The 23,585-nt window shown below is 43.2% G+C and overlaps 2 protein-coding genes across 2 annotated transcripts in view; both read left to right on the forward strand.

Annotated features, from left to right (window-relative positions):
- Window positions 1-2,581: 2,581 nt before the first annotated feature.
- Window positions 2,582-23,585, forward strand: part of LOC146652530 (dihydropyrimidinase-related protein 5-like) — a 32,891-nt gene continuing 11,887 nt past the window's right edge. Inside the window, exons 1-3 of the mRNA XM_085382189.1 lie at window positions 2,582-2,680; window positions 19,066-19,180; window positions 21,087-21,236. Coding sequence (XP_085238315.1) covers window positions 19,070-19,180; window positions 21,087-21,236 — 261 coding nt within the window. The 5' untranslated portion in view covers window positions 2,582-2,680; window positions 19,066-19,069. The remainder of the gene's footprint in view (window positions 2,681-19,065; window positions 19,181-21,086; window positions 21,237-23,585) is intronic.
- LOC146652531 (uncharacterized) lies at window positions 9,139-12,879 on the forward strand. Its single transcript, XM_085383211.1, has 2 exons — window positions 9,139-9,931; window positions 12,765-12,879. The coding sequence occupies exon 1, from the start codon at window positions 9,190-9,192 to the stop codon at window positions 9,739-9,741; it is 552 nt and encodes a 183-aa protein (XP_085239337.1). The 5' UTR covers window positions 9,139-9,189; the 3' UTR covers window positions 9,742-9,931; window positions 12,765-12,879.

Genomic DNA, 23,585 nt, shown 5'->3' on the forward strand with positions numbered 1-23,585 from the left:
TGCTCTGGAGGCTGCTGGTTCAGCACAGGCATGACGATTTTCAGCCTGTTTACAGTTTCCAGCTGTTTATTTTCCTTTTCTCCAACACGTCTCTGTGTGAGAGCTCCATGGGGGGGAAAAGTGTGAGGAAAGGAGCTGACGTTTTTAAGTGATGGGTGATACGGTGATGATGTTTCTGTTCGCCTATCGACAGCTTTTAGGCTGAGTGATGCGCTGTTTTAAACACTGATACACTTTCAAACACACACATACATACACAGACAAACACACACTGCTATGACACAGTGACACAGAGCAACCGACGCTCACACGCAGAGATACATGCACAACACCTACAAATACAATGCTGTGGCGCATGCAGACACTCATCTCATGGACTAAATGTAAGATGAGCTTTTAGGAAAAGGAGGACCTGTTGGTGTTTCAAAAGGTGCTAAAATTTTATCTGAAAACAAGAAAAATTTATTGTTAGGAGTATAAATCAAGTTTGTCTTTACATTTACTGTATTTATGTTTGCGGTAGTGAAGAAAGGCACTATTATTATTTTACTCTTGTATGAATATGAACTAATTAAAAAGGCATTTTAACTTTGTACTTGAACAGTGTAAGAAATGAACCGTGAATAAACAAGAACTGTTTATTGTGACTATCTGCTTAGTGTGTCTACCTATGTGGCATTTGGGGGTGCTATGTCTTAAAAATCTAGATGTAAAACTACAGAATATGTTCTGGATTTTCATGGCCAAAACTGCCCTGTAATTATAAAATATAAAGTTTTCATTAATTCACAGAAAATGTGCTTTGTTCTGTGAAACCACACAACAAACAAACAAACATACATTTCTTTAGCAGATAATGAAAAAACAGGAACTTTCTGTTGTTTATCTTGTTTACTTTGGTGTAGCATAAATGACAATTACATTTTCCAAAGCTGTCCAGTGGGCTCGATTGCTCGGCCGATTCTGGTCACCGGGGCCTACGTTTGACATCCCTGGTCTAGCAGCTTATTTTACTTCTCTGATGTCAGTTTTCCACATCGAATCAAACCAAAACTGCTGACCACATTTTTCTCATCACATGTTGGAGAGGAAACCCTCAAGAATGAGTCTGCAAATTAATCACACTGGTCCACAGCCAAAAGGTTTGTGAAATTATAAAATATTTTCCCAGTTTTGGGTCTGAAAGTGAAGAATCTGCAAGTACTCCTCCAGAATGATAAACATAACCTACAACAAAGTAGCTTAAAGAGAAAAGCTCAAAACAAATTAGACCAACAAAAGATAAAAGGGAAAGTAACTCAGTTGAATCTAAAAAGTGAGGTAAAATAAAATCTGATAGAATACTATATGTAAAGCATATAAAAATCTATGTAAAAATAGAAATGGCTCTCTAGTTTCAATAAAGTGAACGATTACTTCAAATGTTATGAACAGATTAGTGGGAAATCTGTTGATCTGGATCCATTTACTATTTTTCTTCACATCTATCTGCACAACTAACGCTGGCTATTATTTACAGTTTTGTTATAATGACAACAACCAAAAAATTCCCATAAATAAATAACAGCAAAGAGCTTAATGAAATATAAAGAACACACATTATTGACTGGAAAGGTCTCGTGAACCACAAGTATTTTTGTTCTGTGTTGGGGGTTTTTTGGGGGGGGTTTTTTTGGGGGTTTTTTTGGGTTTTTTTGGGGGGGGGGGGGGGGGGGGTTGTTTCTCCCAAACTAGAGCCCCAATAATCATTAAAGTACAGATATCACTTACATGAATACTATGAGGTATTAAAGTTCACTATTAATTATCACATGAGCCAATTTGGACATAATTTTGTGCTTTGGAAAGACTTGTGAATGCCTGACCTGTGAATCAGCTGTTTTTTTTTCCTGCAGGTTGATATTGCAGGTGTATTCAGTATATATGTGCAGGTCACAGGCTTGTGGTTCGACTGCTGTTAATTAATTCTTCTGAATTCCCACCACAGCGGCTGCAGCCAGCCAAGCTGCCAAAGAGGGCATCCCTGTCTCCACACTGTGGCACTTCAGCTCCATATTGTTGCATTCAAGTGCTCAAAGTAACCTCTCAACGCTGTAACTGCCCCGTTCGAGTGCACTGGGTCAAAAGCAACAATCACACAAAAAGCCCGTGTGGGCCAGCGTTTATCTTTTCAGAGATCATGTCTAAAGATTAAGCAGCAGAAGATAAATAAATCAAAGGTAAAATGTATTTCTGCTATTATTTTGTTAATATATAGTCAACATTTCAGAAATATAATCAACGAAAGCAAATTTAAACTCATGTTGCAACTAAAGTGGCCTAAGATAGTAATAATAGTCAATGCTTCGCTCAAATCCCCCCCCCCCCCCCACAAAAAAAAAAAGATAAAATAAAATCGGATGCTAATCGTTACATTTCTGACCGCAAGTGAAGGTATCACGACTACAGCAGCAGAAGGCACGCCCCTTTCCCAAGAGGAAGAGGAAACGCCTTCCACAGACTAAACTCCCCTCCCATTGGTCGGTTTTCCGGTTTCTCTCATTCGAACGGCCCCTGATTGGCTGCTGCCGGACGGTCGCGTCTGCTGCTCGCGTTGTGCCAGCTGTCCTCGCGCACTCGGCCAGTGCTGGGCATCGGAGACAGGCTCCTGCTGAGTAGGATCACGGAATCTGCGAACCGGGTAAGAAGACAGAAAATCCCACAAATGAGAGGACGTCAGGCTGTAGAGCTGTTGACCAATCGGTAGATTTTATCACCTATATCATAATTAGAGGCGTTAAAATCCCTCTTTATGCCATTTACATTGGTAACGGCATGGTTATAACGAACATGAATCAGTCTCTGTAAACGAAAATTAGGCAAATTTGGCAGATTTTCTATATTTTGTTACATTTTTGCAAATCAGTGACGTGTTTCTGCGTCTAAATTAAAATGTGAATGAATTAACTCAACGTTTTTCCTTCCAGTAAATGAATGAAAAAACATTAGTTTCGCTTAAATGCGGTGAAAAAATGGAAAATTGGCGGTGATGTCGTGAAAATGGCATCGTGTGGTTTGGGGCGATGAAATATGGGTGAGATGTGAGTGTGTGTGTGTGTGTGTGTGTGTGTGTGTGTGTGTGTGTGTGTGTGTGGCGTGCCATCAGTGCTGCAAGGCTGTGTGTTTGTTATGTAAGTCCCTTTTAGGTTATTCTCCCTTTTCCCAAATTTATTGAGTCACGGTAATGATGATGATGATGATGATGATAATGAAGGGGTCTGTCTGTAGCCGTGGACACTCGCTTGTATGCACGATGTGTGAGCGTGCATGTGCGTGTGCTTGGAGTCCTTGGTGTGTGTGTGGCTGGGTACAAAACGCGAACAGGTGATTTAAAATCCAGGTTGTGCACATTATTTGGTTGGAGGGTATTCCTGGGTGCTGCAAATCCTTCAGGTACACCACATTGATCTGAATAAATCAGAGGGCGTCCTGATTAGATGATGTAACTGCTGCCCTACACATGGTCTGTTTCCATTAGGAATGCAATGGTTGTCTTCTAGTGTGTAACGTGTTAATTAGGGTGGTGGTGTAGCCTTGCCTCAGCTAGGTTTCTGAGTTTGCATGTTCTCCCGGTGTATATAAAGCCCTGTTTTCATGTAGTGGTTTACTTTTCTCTTATTGTGTATGCAGGCAGACTTATACAAACGTCACGCCTACAGGGCTGATATGAAGATGCCAACAGTGATTTATGTACCAGATGGTAAACATCCCTTTTAATGCTCTAATTTTGGGTATTCCTAACATGTAAGGGATTTCCTTGGAGGTTGCTGCTTGGTTCTTATAGGCCCTTACAATCAGAGCTGTTGGTGTAGTCTTTGGGTTTCGGCTGGTCATGCATTTTCTAATTTTTGTATCCTTGATTGAGGCACAAATGTGCAATTCTGTCAGTTTTTACCACCATTTCAATGTGCAGGAGCTCAAAGTTTCCCACGTTAGAGAGGACGATGCTTTAGATGCTTGCAAAGCTGCAAAACTAAACAGCTTCTTCTCTCTGCTTTGTCTGAGTGGCGACACCTATTGTTCAGGATGCTGATCAGTAGAGTGCAGCAAGCACCCCACCCTCTCCTTTGGTGTAACTGGTGATAAGGAGGTGATGATGTCCTTTCGCAGCAACTGAACCTGATCACTTCATTGTCTAGTGGTCAGGTTTCCCGGTTTTCACCCAGGGTTTGACTCCACGTATAGCAACTTGCATATAAGGACAGACATTTCAGGAAGAGGAAGTAAGGAGCAGCTTTATCTAATAATGGCCCTGTTGCACCTCCCACCTGATGAATGATGGTGTTGCCACTGCTAATTATGCACTTTCATAACCTGCTGTTGCTAGTTTGAAAATATGTTTACTGCCACTTTAATGACAATACCAAAGCTCAGAGATTCACAGTTTATACTGTTGCAACAGTTTTCAAAAGACTAAGCCATTTCTTTTACCTCCAGTTTTGACTTCTTCTCCTGCTATACCAGCTCTGATGTGAGGTATTGTCTGAGTCGCTGCACGATTCAGGAGAATACTGCAGCTAGTACCTGTGCAGAGGTCACTCAGAGATTCTCAGGTTATACAGAGGAAGAAGCTTGAAAAACTGCATAACTAAACACCTTCTGCTCTCTGCTTTGTCTAAGTAGTGACAGCAATATTCAGGATGTTGGTCAGAATTGTGCAAAAAGTACCCGCGACTGGGCAGTGTTGATGTCACTGTGACAACCAATGCAGTGACCAAACTGGTGGCTCTAGCAACAGCTGAATGTCCAAGTAAGTGGCCAACACAAGCAGTCCCATATGTTCTAGTGGATAGGATTCCTGGTTTTCACCCAGGTGGCCTGGATTGACTCCCGGTATAAGAACTTATATTTTATGAACAAACATTTTAATAAGAGGACATAAAGAGCATAGGTTGGTGCATAGGAGTGGAGGAAGGTGCACACAGGTGTACTCCATATTATGCAGAAGGTCTTGATAATCTAAGATCAACTGCAGATGATGTATGGTTTGAGGTGGGACAATGGAAGATGATAAGCTTTTTATTGGGCGGGAACACGATGGAAAGGATTAGAGATGAAGACATCAGAGCGACAGCTCAGGTTAAGTGTTGTGGAGACAAAGTCAGAGAGTGAGGCTGAGATGGTTTGGGCATGTGCAGAGGCAGGGTAGTGGATATACTTGGCAACAGATGCTGAAAAGTGAGTTGCCAGGAAGGTGGAGAGGAAGACCACGGAAAATGTAAACAATTTCACCTTCAAATGAGAAGAGGAAAAACTTGAAGAGTAGGTCAGACCGAAGGTCAAAGGTCAGACAGAAAAAATACTGGCAAAATAAATTTTATGTACAGCTCTTGGCGTTGAGTTTTTTCTAAATGTATAGTGTGATTAGGGGGCGTGTAGAGACAGAGATGCCCCTAATCCTCAGAGTGATGCCCCAGTTACCTTATTGTCTGTTTATCTGTGTGTGATTCAGTAATGCTTATTCATGCATGAACCTGCAGCAGTACACACAATTCTTCTGTGTGTGTGTGTGTGTGTGTGTGTGTGTGTGTGTGTGTGTGTGTGTGTGTTTAGTATCTATTCCTATCTTCAAGTGGCTGTAAATTTGCTGCATGTTGGTTGGCTTTTTAAATAGCTCTAGTTTTCACACATGCACATATGCAAGGTAATCCAGACACACACACACACACACACACACACACACACACACACACAGAGAGAGAGAGAGGGAGACAGAGAGAGAGATACTCCTCCATGTGGCAAATATCAAGCAAGAGTCATCAGCTGTCTGGTCCTTTCTTCTCACTTACAGCGCGCGCACACACACACACACACACACACACACACACACACACACACACACACACACACACACACACACACACACACACGTGAGCATGTCAGCAGCTACCATGTGAAATGTAACAATTTATAAACATTTTTAAACAACTTTTTTCATCCTTTCAGCCGTTTAAGCCAAGTTTGAACTTATTTAGGAAAATGCTAAGTTTAAATTTTTTTATTGGTTATTAATTATTTTAAAGCTCTCACCACCCCATTTTTATCAGTCGATAAGAAAAAAATTAAAAGAATCCAGACGACATTTTATGGAATTTAAAATCAAGACAAACTCCCTGTTTACATATTTTCCATTAAAAAACAGTACATTTCCGTACAAAAGAAAGTAAATCATCATAGCATCTCTCCTCATTTTCATCCCTCCTGCTCATACAACTGCAGTAGAAACACTGGTTTAGCTTTTGTACATTTTTATCCAATAAATAATTTGCTTTCTAAATGGTGCCTCCAGTATAAGAGTTCAGGTTTTATTCATGCTTTGAGGTAGTTGTGTCTTTGTATTACCATCGCGTCGTGAATCTGTGTGCCACGCACAGTCCCAACTCACTCAGCCTGCTGCTCCTCATTTATTATTAATTAAGTCCCCCATTAAAAAAAGTTTGGATGGAGAGGGGAGGAAACTAGGGTGTGTCTCGCTGTGTTAGACTGTGTGCAGCTGATGTTAGTGTTTATCTGTGTGTGTGTGTGTGTGTGTGTGTGTGTGTGTGTGTGTGTGTGTGTGTGTGTGTGTGTGTGTGTGTGTGTGCAGAAGCAGCTGGTCCCAGGGTGCGTGAGAAATGCTGCCTGGTGTGTGTGTGTCTGTTATACCTGCTGTGACACAGCAGAAAGTGAACACACACACACACATTGAAGATGTCTAAAATAGATGCTTTTTTTCCTTTGAATGCAGTTAGCGAGGAGCATTAGAGACGACCTCAGTTTCTCCTGACGATTAGGGCTGCTCAATTAATCGAATTTTAATCACGATTACGATCTGGGCTTTCAACGATCATTAAAAATGACTGAGCCGATTATTAGCCCCTCCCTCATTTATCCGCGACACCTTAAAGGCCGGTCTGTGAAAATATTGTCGGGCATAAACCGGTCCGTGGTGCAAAAAAGGTTGGAGACCACTGATTAAGAGGACCCGAGGGAAGCTCGGAAAGCTAAGCAGAAGTTATTTGGAGAGGAGAGTGACTGCCGTTGGTTGAAAAGAGAGGTAAAAAAAACTTCAGTGGTGTTGCACACTATTTTATATTATTTTTTAAAGTCATTGTTAACCCTTTAAAGCCGGTCAGAGCAGCACGCTCCGTTTTGTGTAACTATTTTTAAATCCCTGTAGAACCTGAACCGTGTAAGCTAGCGCAATAATTTGTTTTGCATATGAAACCGGAGGAGTTGTACTTACATCTCATACCATCAGCTTGTCCTCGGTCACGGTTTCCTTCCACATATAGCTTTGCAAAAATTGCATAAAAAGCGCTTGCAGGAACAAAAACATAATATTCCAGAAACACGCTTCGCTGATCCGATCAGCTGTTCGTAACACTTCCCACAGTGAAACAGGCTCAGCGCGAACTATCACATGTCCGCCATTTCCTGGCCGAAACCGGAAGTGACGTCATTTTCGCGGAAATGTAGTTTTTTTTACTTGTAGGCCTTAAAGGCCTATACTGGTCATGTTAGACTTTTCTGAATAGTTTCTGGGATGCTTAGAACTCGAATTGCACTGCTGGAAATAGTTTATTTTGATGCACCTGCTGTTTTCTTTGAAAATTTGCATCATAGGATTGTTTTTTTGTTTTTCCTGCAGTATATAAAAATTGGTGTATCTCCAAAATAAAACTATGAACACACTCAAAATAAGTTTCCTGTTGTTGTAAACTATTTTTTGCAACTTTTTTGTATTTAAAGTTTTGAGGGATAAACCTCTTAAATTTCTCCAAGTAGAAATATATGTAAAAAAACAAAACAAAAACGATTTTCAATTTTTTTTTGTAGTTTATTGCACTTTTTTGCAATTAATGTAGTTACTATGGACTTAATGCATACATATTATTAAAATATGGGCTATAACAGTTGTATAGCAACTTGAAATGCTCCCATAAATGGCACTACAACATGTAAAAAAAATAATATAAGCTCTGGCGGACTTGGTTCTATAGTAGGTCTTAAAGGGTTAAATAAATATCGTCAAATAATCGCGATCTCAATTTCAGTGAAAATAATCGTGATTATCATTTTTGCCATAATCGAGCAGCCCTACTGACGATTTTGACTTTCTGTGCACACAAGGCCTGAATTTCAGATCTCCCGTACTGATGTAAAAGCACAAGTCTCGTGTTTCTGTGTGAAATGGAAATCAGCTTTTGAGAGCAGATAGTGTTAAAATGGGCCAGTGGCTGCTTCCCGTCATTACCCCTCACATTGCATCATGTCACATCGCAGCTCCTGACTGTGCTTTAAGTCTCATCTCCTCGATCACCTCATGTTGCATCACATCTCTTCAAGCTGCTTCATGTTCTCCATAAAAGTCTGTTTCATACATAGAAAAACATCCTTTGTGGCAGCACATGGAGCAGATAGGACAGGGCTGGGCAATTTATTTTTTACAAATTATGTCCTCTAAGTCTCTGGGAATTTGGACAGTTATTTAAGTATTATCTAAATTAACTTTAATTTTAATGCTCATCAGGACAGAAATGCCATATACTGACCCCCACCAGAAAAAAAAAGGCTTTTTTCTCTACACAGTGTACTTTAAACATCGGCCCAGAATTTCTCAGGTGTTGCATCCTGACTAAACCTGAAACTAAACCTTTCACAAAATCTATCAGTATTATTATTATTACTATTAGTATTATTATTATAAATCAGGCCAAATATTTAAAGAGTAAAAAAGTTGTTATTCCCATATGTAACATTGTGGTGGACCACTAGAGGGCTCCACTCACACCCAGTGTAGAGGAAGTGTGTTCCTGTGTTTTGTGGCGCGATATGCGCAGTTGATGTTGGAGACGAATAAAGAAGGAGTGAGAACTGAGAGCTGTGTCGTTGATGCTTACCTCCACATTGGTGACCCCTGACTCGAGCATGCAATGGGCCGTAGATAACGCACACTCCGCTATGGATGCATCAGCGGCCGCCGGACCTCCGCCTCCTGTTGCAGCTACGTTCGCTGTGGCGCTGAAACTGCCGGACTTTTGGCTCCATGACCCCCCGTCATGGTTCGTACACGTGGAGGCTCAGTTCGCCCTTCGCGGCATCTCGGCTGACGACACGAAGTATCACCATGTGGTGGCCTCGCTCGACCCGCTGGCCACCCGTCGCGCGATGGCGCTCCTCCGGGACCCACCCGCCCAAGGGAAATACGCCGCCCTCAAAGAGCTGCTTCTTCGGCGCTATGCCCTCTCCGACACCGAACGAGCCGAAAAGCTCCTCAACCTGTCAGGCTTGGGTGGCGGTACCGCGCTTGAGCTCATGGAGAACATGCTATCGTTGCTCAGGCCGGATGACGGTGGTTTCCTCTTCGTGCACCTCTTCCTTCGCCAACTACCGGCCGCCGTGAGAGCTGTCCTCGCGAACTCTCCGCTTCTGCCTGCGAAGGATTATCGCTCCCTGGCTGAAGAAGCGGATCGCATTCTCCTGGCTAGCCGCACTTTCGACGTTCACGCCCTGGCTACGGACACGCCGGCGGCACCTTCCATGCCTCCACCTGCCTCCCCCGGAGCATCCGCCCCCTTGCTGACGGCAGGGATTGCTACACGCCGGCACCGCGGAAAGAGCATCTGTTTCTACCATCAGCGTTTTGGCGACAGAGCGCGTCGCTGCCTGCCGCCTTGCGCTTTCACGGCCCAGGGAAACGGACCCGCCAGCGCGCCGTAGCAGCCGCGACCGCTGGCAATACAGAAAGGCTGCTCTTCATAGAGGACTCGCGCTCCGGGAGACGTTTTCTCGTGGACTCCGGCTCCCAGAAGAGCCTCCTTCCCCCTACCGCTGCCGACGGACTAGCAGCGAACTGTGGGCCGCAGCTCATTGCAGCTAACGGCTCTCCCATCAAAACGTTTGGGGAAAGGTTGGTGACTGTTTGTTTTCATGGCCGGGATTTCCAGTGGAACTTTGTTGTTGCTGCTAGCTCTGTACCTATTTTGGGTGCTGATTTCCTGTGTGCTCATGGACTACTTGTCGATGTCGCTAACAGACGTTTAATCGATGCTCTCTCGTTTTCTTCGCTACCCTGTTTTACTCGGGCCGCCGAGCCCCTGATTCGGGCTAATGTAGTGACCTCCGGGGATGCTTTTCAGCGTTTGCTTTTAGAGTTTCCATCGCTGTCTGTCCCTAATTTCTCTAGCACGGTAACGAAGCATGGGGTTGAGCATTATATTCCCACGGTCGGGCCCCCGGTGTTCGCGCGCGCGCTGCCTCGACCCCGCGAAATTGTCCGTCGCTCGGGAAGAGTTTGCAGCCATGGAGCGCCTTGGCATTGTACAGCGTTCGAACAGTGCATGGGCCTCTCCGCTTCACATGGTGCCCAAATCGGACGGTCGGTGGCGGCCATGCGGAGATTTCCGCCGTTTAAATAATGCCACGGAGAATGACCGTTACCCCATCCCCCACATTCAGGATTTTTCTGCCAATCTCGCCGGAACGTCGATTTTTTTCTAAAATTGACTTGGTGCGGGGGTATCACCAGGTTCCCGTGCGCCCCGAAGACGTTCCTAAAACCGCTGTCATTACCCCCTTCGGCTTGTTCGAGTTTTTGCGCATGCCGTTTGGCCTGAAAGGTGCCGCCCAGACCTTTCAGCGGCTGATGGACTCAGTTTTGCGTGGGCTGCCGTTCGTTTTTGTTTATCTGGACGATATATTGGTGGCCAGCTGCTCAGCGAGCCAGCACGAGTCCCATCTGCGCCAGGTTTTCCAGCGTTTGGAAGCGCACGGCCTGATCATCAACCCTTCCAAGTGCCAGTTTGGGTTGCCTGTTCTGGATTTCCTCGGGCACCGCATTTCCGCTGAAGGTGTGGTTCCGTTGCCCGACAGAGTCCAGGCCGTTTCGGCTTTCCCGCGTCCCACGTCGGTTAAAGCGTTGCAGGAGTTCTTGGGGATGATAAATTTTTACAACCGCTTTCTCCCCAGAGCTGCCCACCTGCTACAGCCACTCTATGCTGCCTTAAAAGGTAAAACAGCCAAAGATCCGGTTGACTGGCTGCCTGAACGCGTCCGTGCGTTTTCCGCAGCCAAGTCTGCGCTGGCTGACGCCGCCCTGCTGGCCCACCCGCTTCCGTCGGCGGAGATCGCGTTGACCACCGACGCCTCGGACGTGGCAGTGGGCGGAGTGTTGGAACAGCGGGTTTCAGGTCTCTGGCAACCACTCGCCTTTTTCAGTCGTACGCTCCGGGATGCTGAACGCAAGTACAGTGTTTTTGACAGGGAGTTGCTGGCCCTGCACCTCGCAACACGGCATTTTCGTTTTTTCCTCGAGGGTCGCAACTTTGCTGCGTACGTTGACCACAAACCTTTGACGTTTGCGATGTCCAAGGTCTCTGACCCATGGAGCGCACGCCAGCAGCGCCAGTTGGCGGCCATTTCTGAGTTTACCACAGACATTCAGCATGTGGCTGGTAAGTCCAATCACGTCGCTGACTGTCTCTCACGTGTGTTGGTTTCTCCGGTGTATGTCGGGATCGACTACGCTGCCATGGCCGCCGAGCAACGTGCTGACCCGGACGTCCTTGCCCTTCAGTCAACAAAAACGGGCCTCGTGCTGGAGGACACCCCGGTGTGGGACGGCGGTCCGCGCCTTCTTTGCGACGTTTCCACCGGCCGCCCCCGCCCGGTGGTTCCCCTTTCGTGGCGTCGTCGTGTTTTTGACTCGGTGCATGCCCTCTCTCATCCCGGCGTCCGGGCCTCGGTCAAGCTGGTCAGCGCCAGGTTTGTTTGGCCGGGCCTTCGCAAGACGGTGAAAGAATGGGCGGCGGTTTGTATCCCATGCCAACGCTCGAAAATCCACCGGCACACACAGGCACCCCTCGAGCCTTTCCGTGTCCCGGGTAGGCGTTTCGATCACGTTCATGTGGACCTGGTTGGTCCCTTGCCGCAGTCACAGGGTTTCACGCACCTTTTGACTGTGGTGGACCGCACAACCAGGTGGCCGGAGGCGGTACCCCTGGCGTCCACGACAGCGGCGACGGTGGCCAGGGCATTTTTGTCAACGTGGGTTTCACGTTTCGGCCCCCCTGCTGACATTACCTCGGACAGGGGCCCCCAGTTTGTTTCCGAGCTTTGGTCTGCTATGGCTGACGGCCTGGGAGTCAAGGTCCACCGCACCACAGCAAGCAAGCTAATGGGATGTGCGAACGGTTTCACCGGTCACTTAAGGCCGCGCTCCGTGCTTCCTTGACAAGTGGCGACTGGGTCGAACGTCTTCCGTGGGTTTTGCTGGGTTTGCGTAGCGCGGTTAAAGAAGACCTCGGGGTTTCCCCGGCTGAACTGGTCCTCGGCCAGCCTCTCCGGGTCCCCGGGGAATTCTTACCTGAGAGCCCTCCCCCATGTTTCGATACCTCTTTGTTGCCTTTTCGCCCCCCAAGAAACTCATTTCCTGTTCCTGGTCCTGTGCACCACTGCCTGCCTGACACCTTTGTTCCGAGTTCATTGGACTCTGCTCGTTTCGTTTTCGTCAGGCACGATGCCCATAGGACTCCGCTGCGTCCACCATATGACGGGCCATTCAGGGTTCTTAAACCAGGCAACAAACATTTCGTTTTGGACTTTGGCGGTCGGCAGGAAGTTGTCTCTGTTGGCAGACTTAAGCCTGCACATGTTATGCAAGAGGATCAGGTGGTCCCGGCCCAGGCCCCTCGCCGCGGCCGCCCACCTGCCACCGGGCTGATGGATTCTGTTTTTTCCCCCAGGAGCGACCCGAAATCAACGGAGTCCGAGTCGTCTTCAGCTTTTTCTGACCGCCAGTGCCAGCCTCGCTCCCGGGCTGGGTTGCCCTCTGTCAGTTCCCCACCCCCCCAGTTCAGCCGCTCCGGGTCCTGGACTAGTTCTGCTGGGTGTTCGGGGGGGGGCATGTGTGGTGGACCACTAGAGGGCTCCACTCACACCCAGTGTAGAGGAAGTGTGTTCCTGTGTTTTGTGGCGCGATATGCGCAGTTGATGTTGGAGACGAATAAAGAAGGAGTGAGAACTGAGAGCTGTGTCGTTGATGCTTACCTCCACAACATAAAAATAACAAAACCATGAAGTAAAATGGACACTCAGGACCAATTAACAAAATTACACATATATAAATATTTTTTTCTTAGTTTTAAGAATTGAATGTTTATATTTCAGCTGAGCTTTTAGCTTTTTAGTCAAAGTAACACTTTTTGGAACCACCGTTTGAACTATATGGCAGGAATATGGCAGAACTGTATTAATATAGTAAAGTAAGCTATTGTCAGTTAGGGTTGCAGCTAAAGTAGGCTCCATCAACTCTGTTACAGGTCAGATAAAGCAGCCAGCCAGTATTTTTTTTTTTTTTTATATATACTCCATTCCTTGAACCTTTGGTGAACTTACTGTTAATTAAAGGCGTTATTTTCATTTTTGGAAGTTTAATTTCCTCTGTCCTCATATTCCTACAAACACACAAAGCCACACAAAGCCTCCAGTGTCCAATGCAGAAGTCAGCGTTCCCAGTCCCACACCCAGTCCGAGTCTGCAGTCTGTGTGGGTTTGGACTGAGCTGACTAGAAAATAGTGACAACAGCAGCACCAAGTTAAGACATATAGACATCATTGTCTTTTTCTCTGTCAGCTTAACTATTTCTTTTCCTCACCAAGTCATTTTCTGAAGTTTGGGGACTGGTGTTTTGATGGTTTGTCCTTTCCAAAACAGATGGGACACATTGTCGAAAATGTAAATTTAAAAAAAAGAACTGAAGCATCTGTGAATCATCTGAACCCGTGTATTTAATTAGAGGCACCACACTGTCAATAATTTCCTTTTTTAAATTCATATGTTCTGACACATATGAAACGAGCATTTTTAGTATTTTAGAAGTAACTCTTTGAACTACTGTATGGGAAACATTTTTTAAAAATTACAAATATTTTTTCTCAGTGAAAAGTAACATAATACTTGGAAATATTATTGAAGATTCAAAGAATTTGTTTGATGACGTAACGCACCTTTAGCACCAGGTAGCTAATCATATTTCGACTAGTCCAACTTCATTAACCTTCTAAATGTGCCGTTTCCTGTCTTTGTTAATGTCCAGAGTTACTGCAGTGGGGTTTACTTTCGTTTTTTAGAAACACTTCAGTCAGGGATAAATGGTGTAGATGTCATCTAGCCTAATGAATTTCTAAATTCAGTTTTTCATTAATTCCTGAATGTTCAGCTTCCTTGTAACACTCTGACAGCCACATTGATCATATTAGTACTTTATTTGAACCAGCGCTGCCTCACTAAAGGATGGCTAATGATGCCAGACTTAACAAGCCAGTGCCAAGCTCCAGTCTATACATATTACACAATAGGACAGCTCTGTAGTAAAAAAGGGGCCAAGAACCATTTAGTAGCTAAAATCTTGAGCGAAAAAACTATGATAAAAGACGAGGCAGACGTAAAGTTTCTGTGTGAAATACTGCAAAGTATGTGTGTATGTGAGTGTTGACTTTATACCAAGTGGAATTCAAATGATAAATCAGTCTTGATGCTTTAGTATGCCTCACTGTGTGTGTGTGTGTGTGTGTGTGTGTGTGTGTGTGTGTGTGTGTGTGTGTGTGTGTGTGTGTGTGTGTGTGTGTGTGTGTGTGTGTGTGGACGCCTTTTTTCCGCTGAAGGATCTCCAGTTCCCGTCTCCCGGGAAACCACTCTTTTAATCAGGCTGCCAGGGCTTTAGGGCACTGCTTTCCATACCGCACAGCGCTCCACCATCGTGTTTACCACTTTATCTTTCATCTCAGCACAATAAGCTACTTCTACTCTTCTTCTCTTTCTTTGGCCATTGTTGTAAATCTCTAGTTTCTTTTTTTTGTTTTGGACTCCATCTTCTCTGTACTCAACTGGACTATGATCTGATCCCAGATGATTTCTGCTCAGCGCTCCTACAGTAAAGCCAGACAGTATGAATGAATATTTTTCATAGAAACAACAATATATTTCAGAAACTTTCCTTAAATCTATGTTTAAAGCTTCTTGTTACCCCCAGGCTTCATTATTAGCAAGCTGGCAAAACCAAAGCATTTCTCTTTCCCATTGGTCCAAATTTCTCCTCATCCAGTGGGGGTACAAATTTCTCTCCTCATTATTCTGTTCACTGTTCTCTTCCTTCCCCTCTCTCCTTCCCCTCTCTATTCTCCTCCATCTCTTTGAGTTGATTCTGTGTGACTGGGGCTCTATTGTGTCTGGCCATCAAACACATTGCATACAGCCACCCATGCAGAATACACACATATACACAAAGACATGCTTATTGGAGAACCTCTCAGTTTGTTGATCCTATTAGGTTTACTCAATCTACTTTTTATTTCAATGATCATCTAAAAGAAGAACATAGTGGACCACAGATTGCAAAAGCTAATAGTTAACCACACTGTTTTGATGTGCAGTGTAATTTTAAATATGTAGTGAGTGTTGCAAAGGGGAAAAATATATTTAAAACAAAATAAACAAATAAGTTGTGATTTGTAGAAAGCGGATATAAAACCAAGTCAAGTTTAAAAGCCAAAGAATAAAACATGGTTTTAAAAATGTTGGTGGTGATGAAGCCAGCTGTTTCAATTTTTTAGGCTCAAAGAAACAATCTCCCCTATGCTTTAAATATGTTTAATTTAATTCAGAAAAGGTCAAATTTGGTGTAGTTTGGAGGAGAGGCAATTTTAATGATTAGAATTATTGAGTGGTGTAATATATTATTGTATATCTTCATTTTCCATATAAAAAAAAGAGTTCATCTGAGAAATCTTCATCAATATTGGGCATCAAGTGTTGCTTTAGGGCTTCTGCGGCAGTAAAAGACAAGCAATCAAAATGACTGGCAGGTGGTGTAGAACAGCGGTCCCCAACCGCCGGGCCTCGGACCGGTACCGGTTTGTGAGTCGTTTGTTACCAGGCCGCGAGGGTTGAGGCTCAGGTGTGAAATTTATGGTTTTCAGGGTTTTTATTGGTTTTTATCTTTATTTTTTTTAAAATAGTTTTTATCATAACCCGGTTTCCCTTTTCCCGTGTGTTATGAATATATCTTCTGTTTTTTGGTACCAGTACTGGTTTTATTTTGTTGTATTTATCCGCAACACCTTAAAGGCCGGTCCGTGAAAATATTGTTGGGCATAAACCGGTCCGTGGCGCAAAAAGGTTTGGGGACCGCAGGTGCAGAACATGTAATATTCAGTATAACCTGCTGATATGTTTTGAATAGGGGTGGGTTTTTATAATCGATTCATCGATTAAAATCGATTCTGGCTTGGATAACGTAAAATCGATTCATTAAAATCCTGAATCGATTTTTTTATATAAATTTATTTTGTCCGAAATGCCAGAATCTCTGGTGACATCTCACAAAATTTCAAGAACCACCAAACAGTAAATGAGAGCAGGTACAGGGATTCTTCACATAGACTTAAACACAGGGCGTGACCCGCGGATCAGAATCAGTTAGATGTCGCCTTTCTCACAGTCGGGGCTGAAAGCCGACAGCTCGCTGATCCGGGTCCGCGCTTTGTGTTCACGCCCTTTATGCGCTGATTCTAAAGCTGTTAGTTTGATCTCTCTCCAAACAATATTGACCGAATCAGCAGCAAAAGAAGATCCAAACGCTTCACATAAACATCGTCATGAATTCACTCTTTTACTGTTTTGCTTCCATTGCGATGCGCAGCTCTCTCTCTCTCTCTCCCTCTCTCCCTCCCCCTCTCTCGAACAGTTTCGCTTTCTTCATTATTCGCTTGCTTGTTACACAAGTCTACTGTTGTTTACAGGCTGTCGGCCGCTGTTTTTTCCCCTTTTACATTCTTCCGAAAAGAAAACCTCATTTCTGCTGTTCAATACTGAACAAATTGAAACTTTTTAAAATTATTCAAAATGCAAAATGCTTAGCCATGTCTCTAATAAAACCGCTGTAACGTCAGAGGTAATGTTGATTAATTAATGGTTTTCTTTCGTTTTTGATGTACTGCAGAATATTTTTATAAAATCCCAGGCCAGGAAAATCACCTTCATGTTTTTCTGTGTTTTATCTTCAGCTACTTTGACACAAAGGCATCTGCTGTGATGCTCACACCTTGGATAAAGTCTTGAGAGTGTCAGCTTCCTTTTTATAGATACAAAAATATGTAAATGTCCTGATCTGAATTATATCTCTGACTGTCAAAATTTCCCAGATTTAAATCGAATTGAATCGAATTAAATCGAATCGTGGATCGAATCGATTTGGGACCTTGTGAATCGGAATTGAATCGATTCTAGAAATCAGTGACGATACCCAGCCCTAGTTTTGAAGCTTCAACAGTTTTTAAACCCAGGGGTACACATGGTCATATGAGCATTAAGATTTGTTTGTAGTCCATCTTCAGCACATCATAGTTTCACCACAACTGCGCTTCCACTTGGCTCAGTAATTTGAGCCAAGTGGAAGTTCGATCCTCTGAGCGCTGTGTTTGTCTTTTCCTCCTTAATATCTTTCCCATCCTCCCTGTGACGTTTTCCATTGAGATCAAGGAAAAGTGGTTTGGAAAAGGTATAGGAGGTAATTTTGGGTCTGTTCAGCCATAGCCTTGGTTTGTTAGCCATGGCTCATTGCAGAAAATTACAATGTGGTGATTACAAGTGGAAAGTTACATTAAAGCCAAAGCCATTAATTTTAAAGAACATGCATTATATATTTTTCTATGGTGATAAAGAACTCCACACTGCTTTCCATTTCCCTCACTTAACTAATATAAAATAAATCAATCAAAGGATAAGTAAATAAAAAGACACTTTAAAACCTCACAGAGGATCAACTTTACTGCTGTAACTGGAAAAGACTTGGAAAGGAAACACCAGGATCCTACCATGAATAGGATTCGATGAAAAACACAAACTGGGTGTACTGGGTCTGCGTAATGTAACACAACCTAGAAATTATCATAGCCACAAGTAATCATTATGCACACAAGGACCACCGGGCATTCATTTTGTAAACTGCTCATACAGCACAAATGCCTGAAATTAGGTGAGTTACATGTCTGCTAACCACAAGGCTGGATCATTAAAATTCACTTTGCTGTAAAGGGAATATTTGAAGAACGAAGCGCAGGAACGTACTGTAACCCTTGTAAAATTACCGATTAATATACTCATTTCCTTTTATATTGCAACATCAGAAAATAGTGAAAAATGTGTTTAAGTTTTCCTGAAATACTAGTACCTTTATTTTATTAACTACTGTACTATGAAGGTCTCATACTATGAATAAATTGTTATAAATCATAATAAATTGTAATAGTAACAGACCTGTTGTTCTCTACCGGTTGTTAGTTGTTAGTTCCTGATCCTTGAAGAAACATCTGCTTTCCATCTGTCCTTGCAAAGTGCTGATAATCTGTTATTCCTGCAGATACTGTAATAGATTTATAAATTATAGATCCACTCCTAAATATTTTATAGACTGAGCTGACACACTTTAAAGACGGGAGGAAATGCTTCCCAGAAACTGTAACGTGTAACTCAGCACAAAATACAGAACACAAACTTTCACTTGTTGACTTTGGTTTTACGAGTAGCGGTTGGTTGCAGGACTCCACACTGGATTCCTGAAGTTGAATAGACCAGTACAATGCCAGGGTTTAAGTATTGCTGTGTAAAGCAAATTAAACACTGGATAAAAGCAGTAGTTCCAGCTGAGAGCTGCAAGATTTCAGTTAGTTTTGTTCAAATCAAGCAACTTTTTCTATTTAGAACAATTAATTTCGCACTGCAGAATTTAATTTAAACTGTTACCACCCAAAGGTAGCACTCGACTGGTGGGTGTGTTAAGATATTTTAGATCTGAGCTTCTGTTTCACTTCTGATATTTATTTTTAGTCCTACTCATATTTCCTTGAGTATTTAGTAGTTTAGTTAAATACAAAACAAACATTACTCACTGCACCACCTTATGGTAAGGACTGGTATTGCGCAACGTTGTTAACATGCTAAATATCGTGTACTTGAATTTACTTGAATACCCTTTTATCTTGTAGGACTATGGCTGCTAACATGGGGTCCATGCGTATCCTCATCAAGGGGGGAAAGGTGGTCAATGATGACTTCACCCAGGAAGCAGATGTCTACATCGAGAACGGCATCATACAGCAGGTAAATCACTGTTATGTACACATGTTAAATGTGCACGTGTGCAAATGTATTTTTACTTGCAAGCACATTTGTCCACGTGTCATACAGTAAAAACTTTTCATCGCTTTCACACTTTCGCTGTCCAGTATATCTCCAGCTGTTAGCATGACTCATTTCACAGTAATAGCATGAAGAGAACCACTCGGTCAACTCTGTGGCTCCAAACCATGGTACTATAATTATCTCACACAGTGTTGTCATGGAGATAAGCATCGGTTTATGTGGCGAGGACGCCTTTGAATCAGCTGTACTGAAACGTTCCAGTGTTGCTGCAGCTGTTGAGCATTTACACACTCTCTGTCAGTGCTTACTTCCATCACCACTGACAACAACAGCTATTTTTTTGCAGTATTTAAAGTGTCGAAGCTGAGCGAGTCATACTGTAACCAACACGTTCTCAGTCCCAAAGCGTAACACTTTACGCTAACAGTTCTAATATTAAAAATGGGCAAAGTTCTCAATAGTGAGGTCAGCGTGTGTAAGCATGCAGCCTGATCTAAGCTGTCATACAAAAGGGGAACATCTCAGGCTGTGAGACCTTTTTGTGAGTTTGTGCCAATCAGAAGAAAACCACCTAGAAGTTGAGTTAAACTGCAAATATGCACAGCTCCTCTGGTAAGAAGAAAAGATTACCAAGTGTACTAATGTTCATGTCAGCCTGTTTAATTGTCAGCATTATCACAAAAACAGTTACCAAAGTAATTAATAGTCATTCTCTATGGACTGTGAAAGTATGTATTTCAGTGTGGATGAAAATGTCAGATTGGCTAACAAGCAATAGATGACACATTCATGCTTAGAGCTATAAAATCAATGTCAATTTTATTTATATATCACATTTCACACAGTTATAAATGACCTCAATTCAGCAGGCAGCTTGTTCCAAAGAACAGGACCACAGTAATTGAAAACACCCTCAGCAGCACATCTAATTCTGCACCTGATTACCTAAAAAATAAAAATCTGAAATTAGTTTGGTTTAATATACCAAACAAAATCCCTAAGATAAAGAACCTTGAATAACCTTAAATTTAATATATTAAACGATAATTAATTGATTGTATTAAAAGTAAATGTTTGTTTCCTTACATCTTGGCCTGATATAGGCCCAGAGTTTGGTGGTAACGCAGGTTGCAATTAAAAAATATGTATCCCCCTACCGGGGGCATGGAAAATAGCTACTTGAGGTTGCTAGGTGAAACTAATTGTAAAGAGATAAAGAGTGATGTAAAGAAAACCTCCTTGTGATTGCTTTCCTCACTAGTAGATTGCCACAGCTGCAGTCTGCATGGAAGACTTTCTCTGCAAACACTCGTCATTTATGGCCCTTTTATGGTCGCCGTTCTCGCACGAACTGTACTGTACAGCAAAAGTGAAGTCGCATTCCCTGGCACAAGCTGCATGGTTTCTTTGCTTCCTGGTTTTCACTTCTTCTCGTCCTGTCCAGCGCTGATGTCGTCCCGTCTGAGTGACTCTTTGTGTGCGAAGTGACTAATATGGCAAGCATAAATGGGTCCTTAAGCTCCTTAACAAGAAAAACAAAACAAAAATATTAAAAAAATATAGCAAGCAAGAAACTAAACCCCAAGTTGCTTCTGATGTGTTCATCAGAGTGTATGATCAAAGGCTTTTAGACATAGAGTAATAGTAGCTCAAAAGCACTATAAAAGAACCAGTGCTTCAGAAAACTTAAAAAAGTCTGGCCTTTTTGGAAGCAAAATAAAAAGAAATTTGCACAGTGATTTACATCTTGGTGACCAGTTTCAGCTAGAAACGATTACTGTGTAGCTGGGACTTTAATAAAATAAAGTGATAATAATGTGAAAATAAAGTACTGTAATTCGTGTGTTTGTGTTTTCTGTGGCAGGTTGGAAAGGAGCTGATGATACCAGGCGGAGCTAAGGTGATAGATGCCTCTGGAAAGCTGGTGTTACCGGGCGGAATTGACACCAGTGTGCATCTGCAGGAGACCTTCATGAACGCCACCATCCAGGACGACTTCTACAGTGGGACCAAGGTACACACACTGTAAACACACTGCTCAAACACACTCACACACAGGGCTTTGCTGTGAGCAGGCTCGTCAGCATGCCTGTGATTAAACACATTTCAAGTCTGCAGACAGCTGTCATGCTTTCTCTGTGACTCTGACGTGTCTGCAGTGAAATACTGAGCCCTGCTTTTAGCTTCATCAGGACTAATGACCACATGTTTTCTCACATTGGTCTTTCAGGAAGCAAACACCTGTCAGCAGTTTCTGGTTGAAAGCAGAGACTTATCTTTTTTAGACACACATTCACACCGCTGTTTAGTTTTCATCTGTTCTGGGTGTATTTGTTAATTTCCTGTGAATGTCCTGCATGTTTTCCACTGAGAGCCCGAGCAGCGAGGATGATTTCATAATTAAGAGGTTAAGAGGTGTTATTGTTGCCTGCAGTGGTATGCATGTGTTGGAGGATGTTCTCAGCTTGTCTGTTTAGATGCTGCCTGGCATGCCTGACAGTTTTAGTCAAGGGCGTCAGCTGTGGACGCCAACAGTACAGTATCAGCAAAAGATAGTCATGTGACAAAAAGTCAAAGTATATGTGTGTGTTGTTGTAGGTGATTGCTTCATCAGACACATCTAATAATATATTACATGATAAATGTAACGTGGAGTCCCCAGAAGATGATGAGTAAGTTTATTTTTTGTTATTTGGCTCTGCTAGTGTATATTTACATGATTCACAGTTCAAAATGATCGTATGTACAAATGGATAAATACAAATGTGTCTTTCACTGGGCCTTTGTTGAACCCTTCTGCCTGAAACAATCCCCTTTGCCCTGCTTCTGATTGGCTCTCCCTTAAACAAAAGCTTGGAACAGTAGGCCAGAACTGTGGCTGAGACCATATTAAGGATACATTTACATCATACAGAGCGAAGAGTAGAAAAAACTGTCTGAAACAGAGAATTTAAATCTGAAATCTGAATTTACGGCTCACTGGGATTATTTAGGACTGCGCCAGGTGTCACTGACAGTGGGCTGATCTATTTGAATAAATCTGTGTTGTTCTGTGCTCACGTGTTCATACGCCAGCAGCAGTGACCCAGCTGATAGCAGCAGAGCTAACGTAGCACCGAGGAAGTTGCAAAGGGTCAGCAGTTTGGAGGTTTTTCACGCCTCTGGGGCCAACCGCTTTTCTTTGTGTTAGTGCAATCATTTTTGACAAAACTAAAAACTGTGGTCTAGTGACGGGAAAGGTCGTGCTCTATCTTTGTCTTTTTGTTTCTCACTCGTGCTTTATGCATCAGTTATTAACATTATTGCTGCACAACTGTGAGTCTCACATGTGAAGAGATGAACTTCTAGTGATATTTAGTTTAGGTTCAAGTCACCCTACTTCAGGTACTTCTGTTTATTCCTCAATTTATTTTTTTATGTAACATGAGAATCGACACCTTCACTAACTTAAAATATAATCTAACAAATAAATACATCCAAAAATATCAGTTTAGTTATTTGCTATTATTGCTGTTAATGTATTATTACCACTTCTATGACTTTAGGAACAATAAGGACACAATAAGCTAAATGAGCTAAAGGAGCAGGTATTTTAACTAGTTTTCTTCATGTTGCTTTGAAATTTCCCCTGTTAGGCGTAGCAAAGGTACAGGAAAAGTGGTGACGTTAACCTGCAGGTGACCCACAATGACAGCTTTTCTTTTCCTTTTTTACTGCCATTAGATAAAAGACAGACTTCAGAAAAGTGTCTGTCCCACAGTGTCGATTAGAATCAATCAAAATGCGGGGCACCGTGTCAGTATTTGGGGACGAGGCCTAAAAATGTTTTATATTAATGCTATTCCGTCCACGCTGCCCGCCCAGCTGGTCTTTCTGCTCAGTGTAGCTGCTGACGAGCAAGTGATTGTCTGGGGGAGATCGTCAGCAGCACTTTTAGTATCTTTTCTCCTCGCAGCCTTGCCGGCATGTTTGGAAATTATGGTGCACATCATAAAATAGCGGCGGTGACTTTGCTGTGCTGTAAGAGGAGAGAAATGAGGCTGAAGACTGGTGACAAACTGGTGCCAGTTCTCCCCCAGCCCCCACCGCTGCCCTCGCTGCCATGACAACTAACCCGCACTCTTAGCATGGAAATTTCTGTGTGTGTGAGAGAGTATGTGCACACATGACCGTGGTAGTATTGTGTGGTTCCTATGGTGACTGTGTTACCGCAGCAACTGCTCGTGTAATTGTGATGAACCCCTAAACTATTTCCCCCCTCTGCATCCCTCTCTCCCTCTGTTTTGTAACTGTCTGCTCCCTCTTCTGCTTTACTTCCTTCCTCCTCTGGTGCCTCCTCCTGTTCCTCTGCTTCACCCCGATT

This window comes from Rhamphochromis longiceps, linkage group LG15 (genome assembly GCF_057381845.1).
Source record: "Rhamphochromis longiceps isolate RC_006_pf linkage group LG15, R_longiceps_female_GT1.1, whole genome shotgun sequence".
Taxonomy (NCBI): Eukaryota; Metazoa; Chordata; class Actinopteri; order Cichliformes; family Cichlidae; genus Rhamphochromis; species Rhamphochromis longiceps.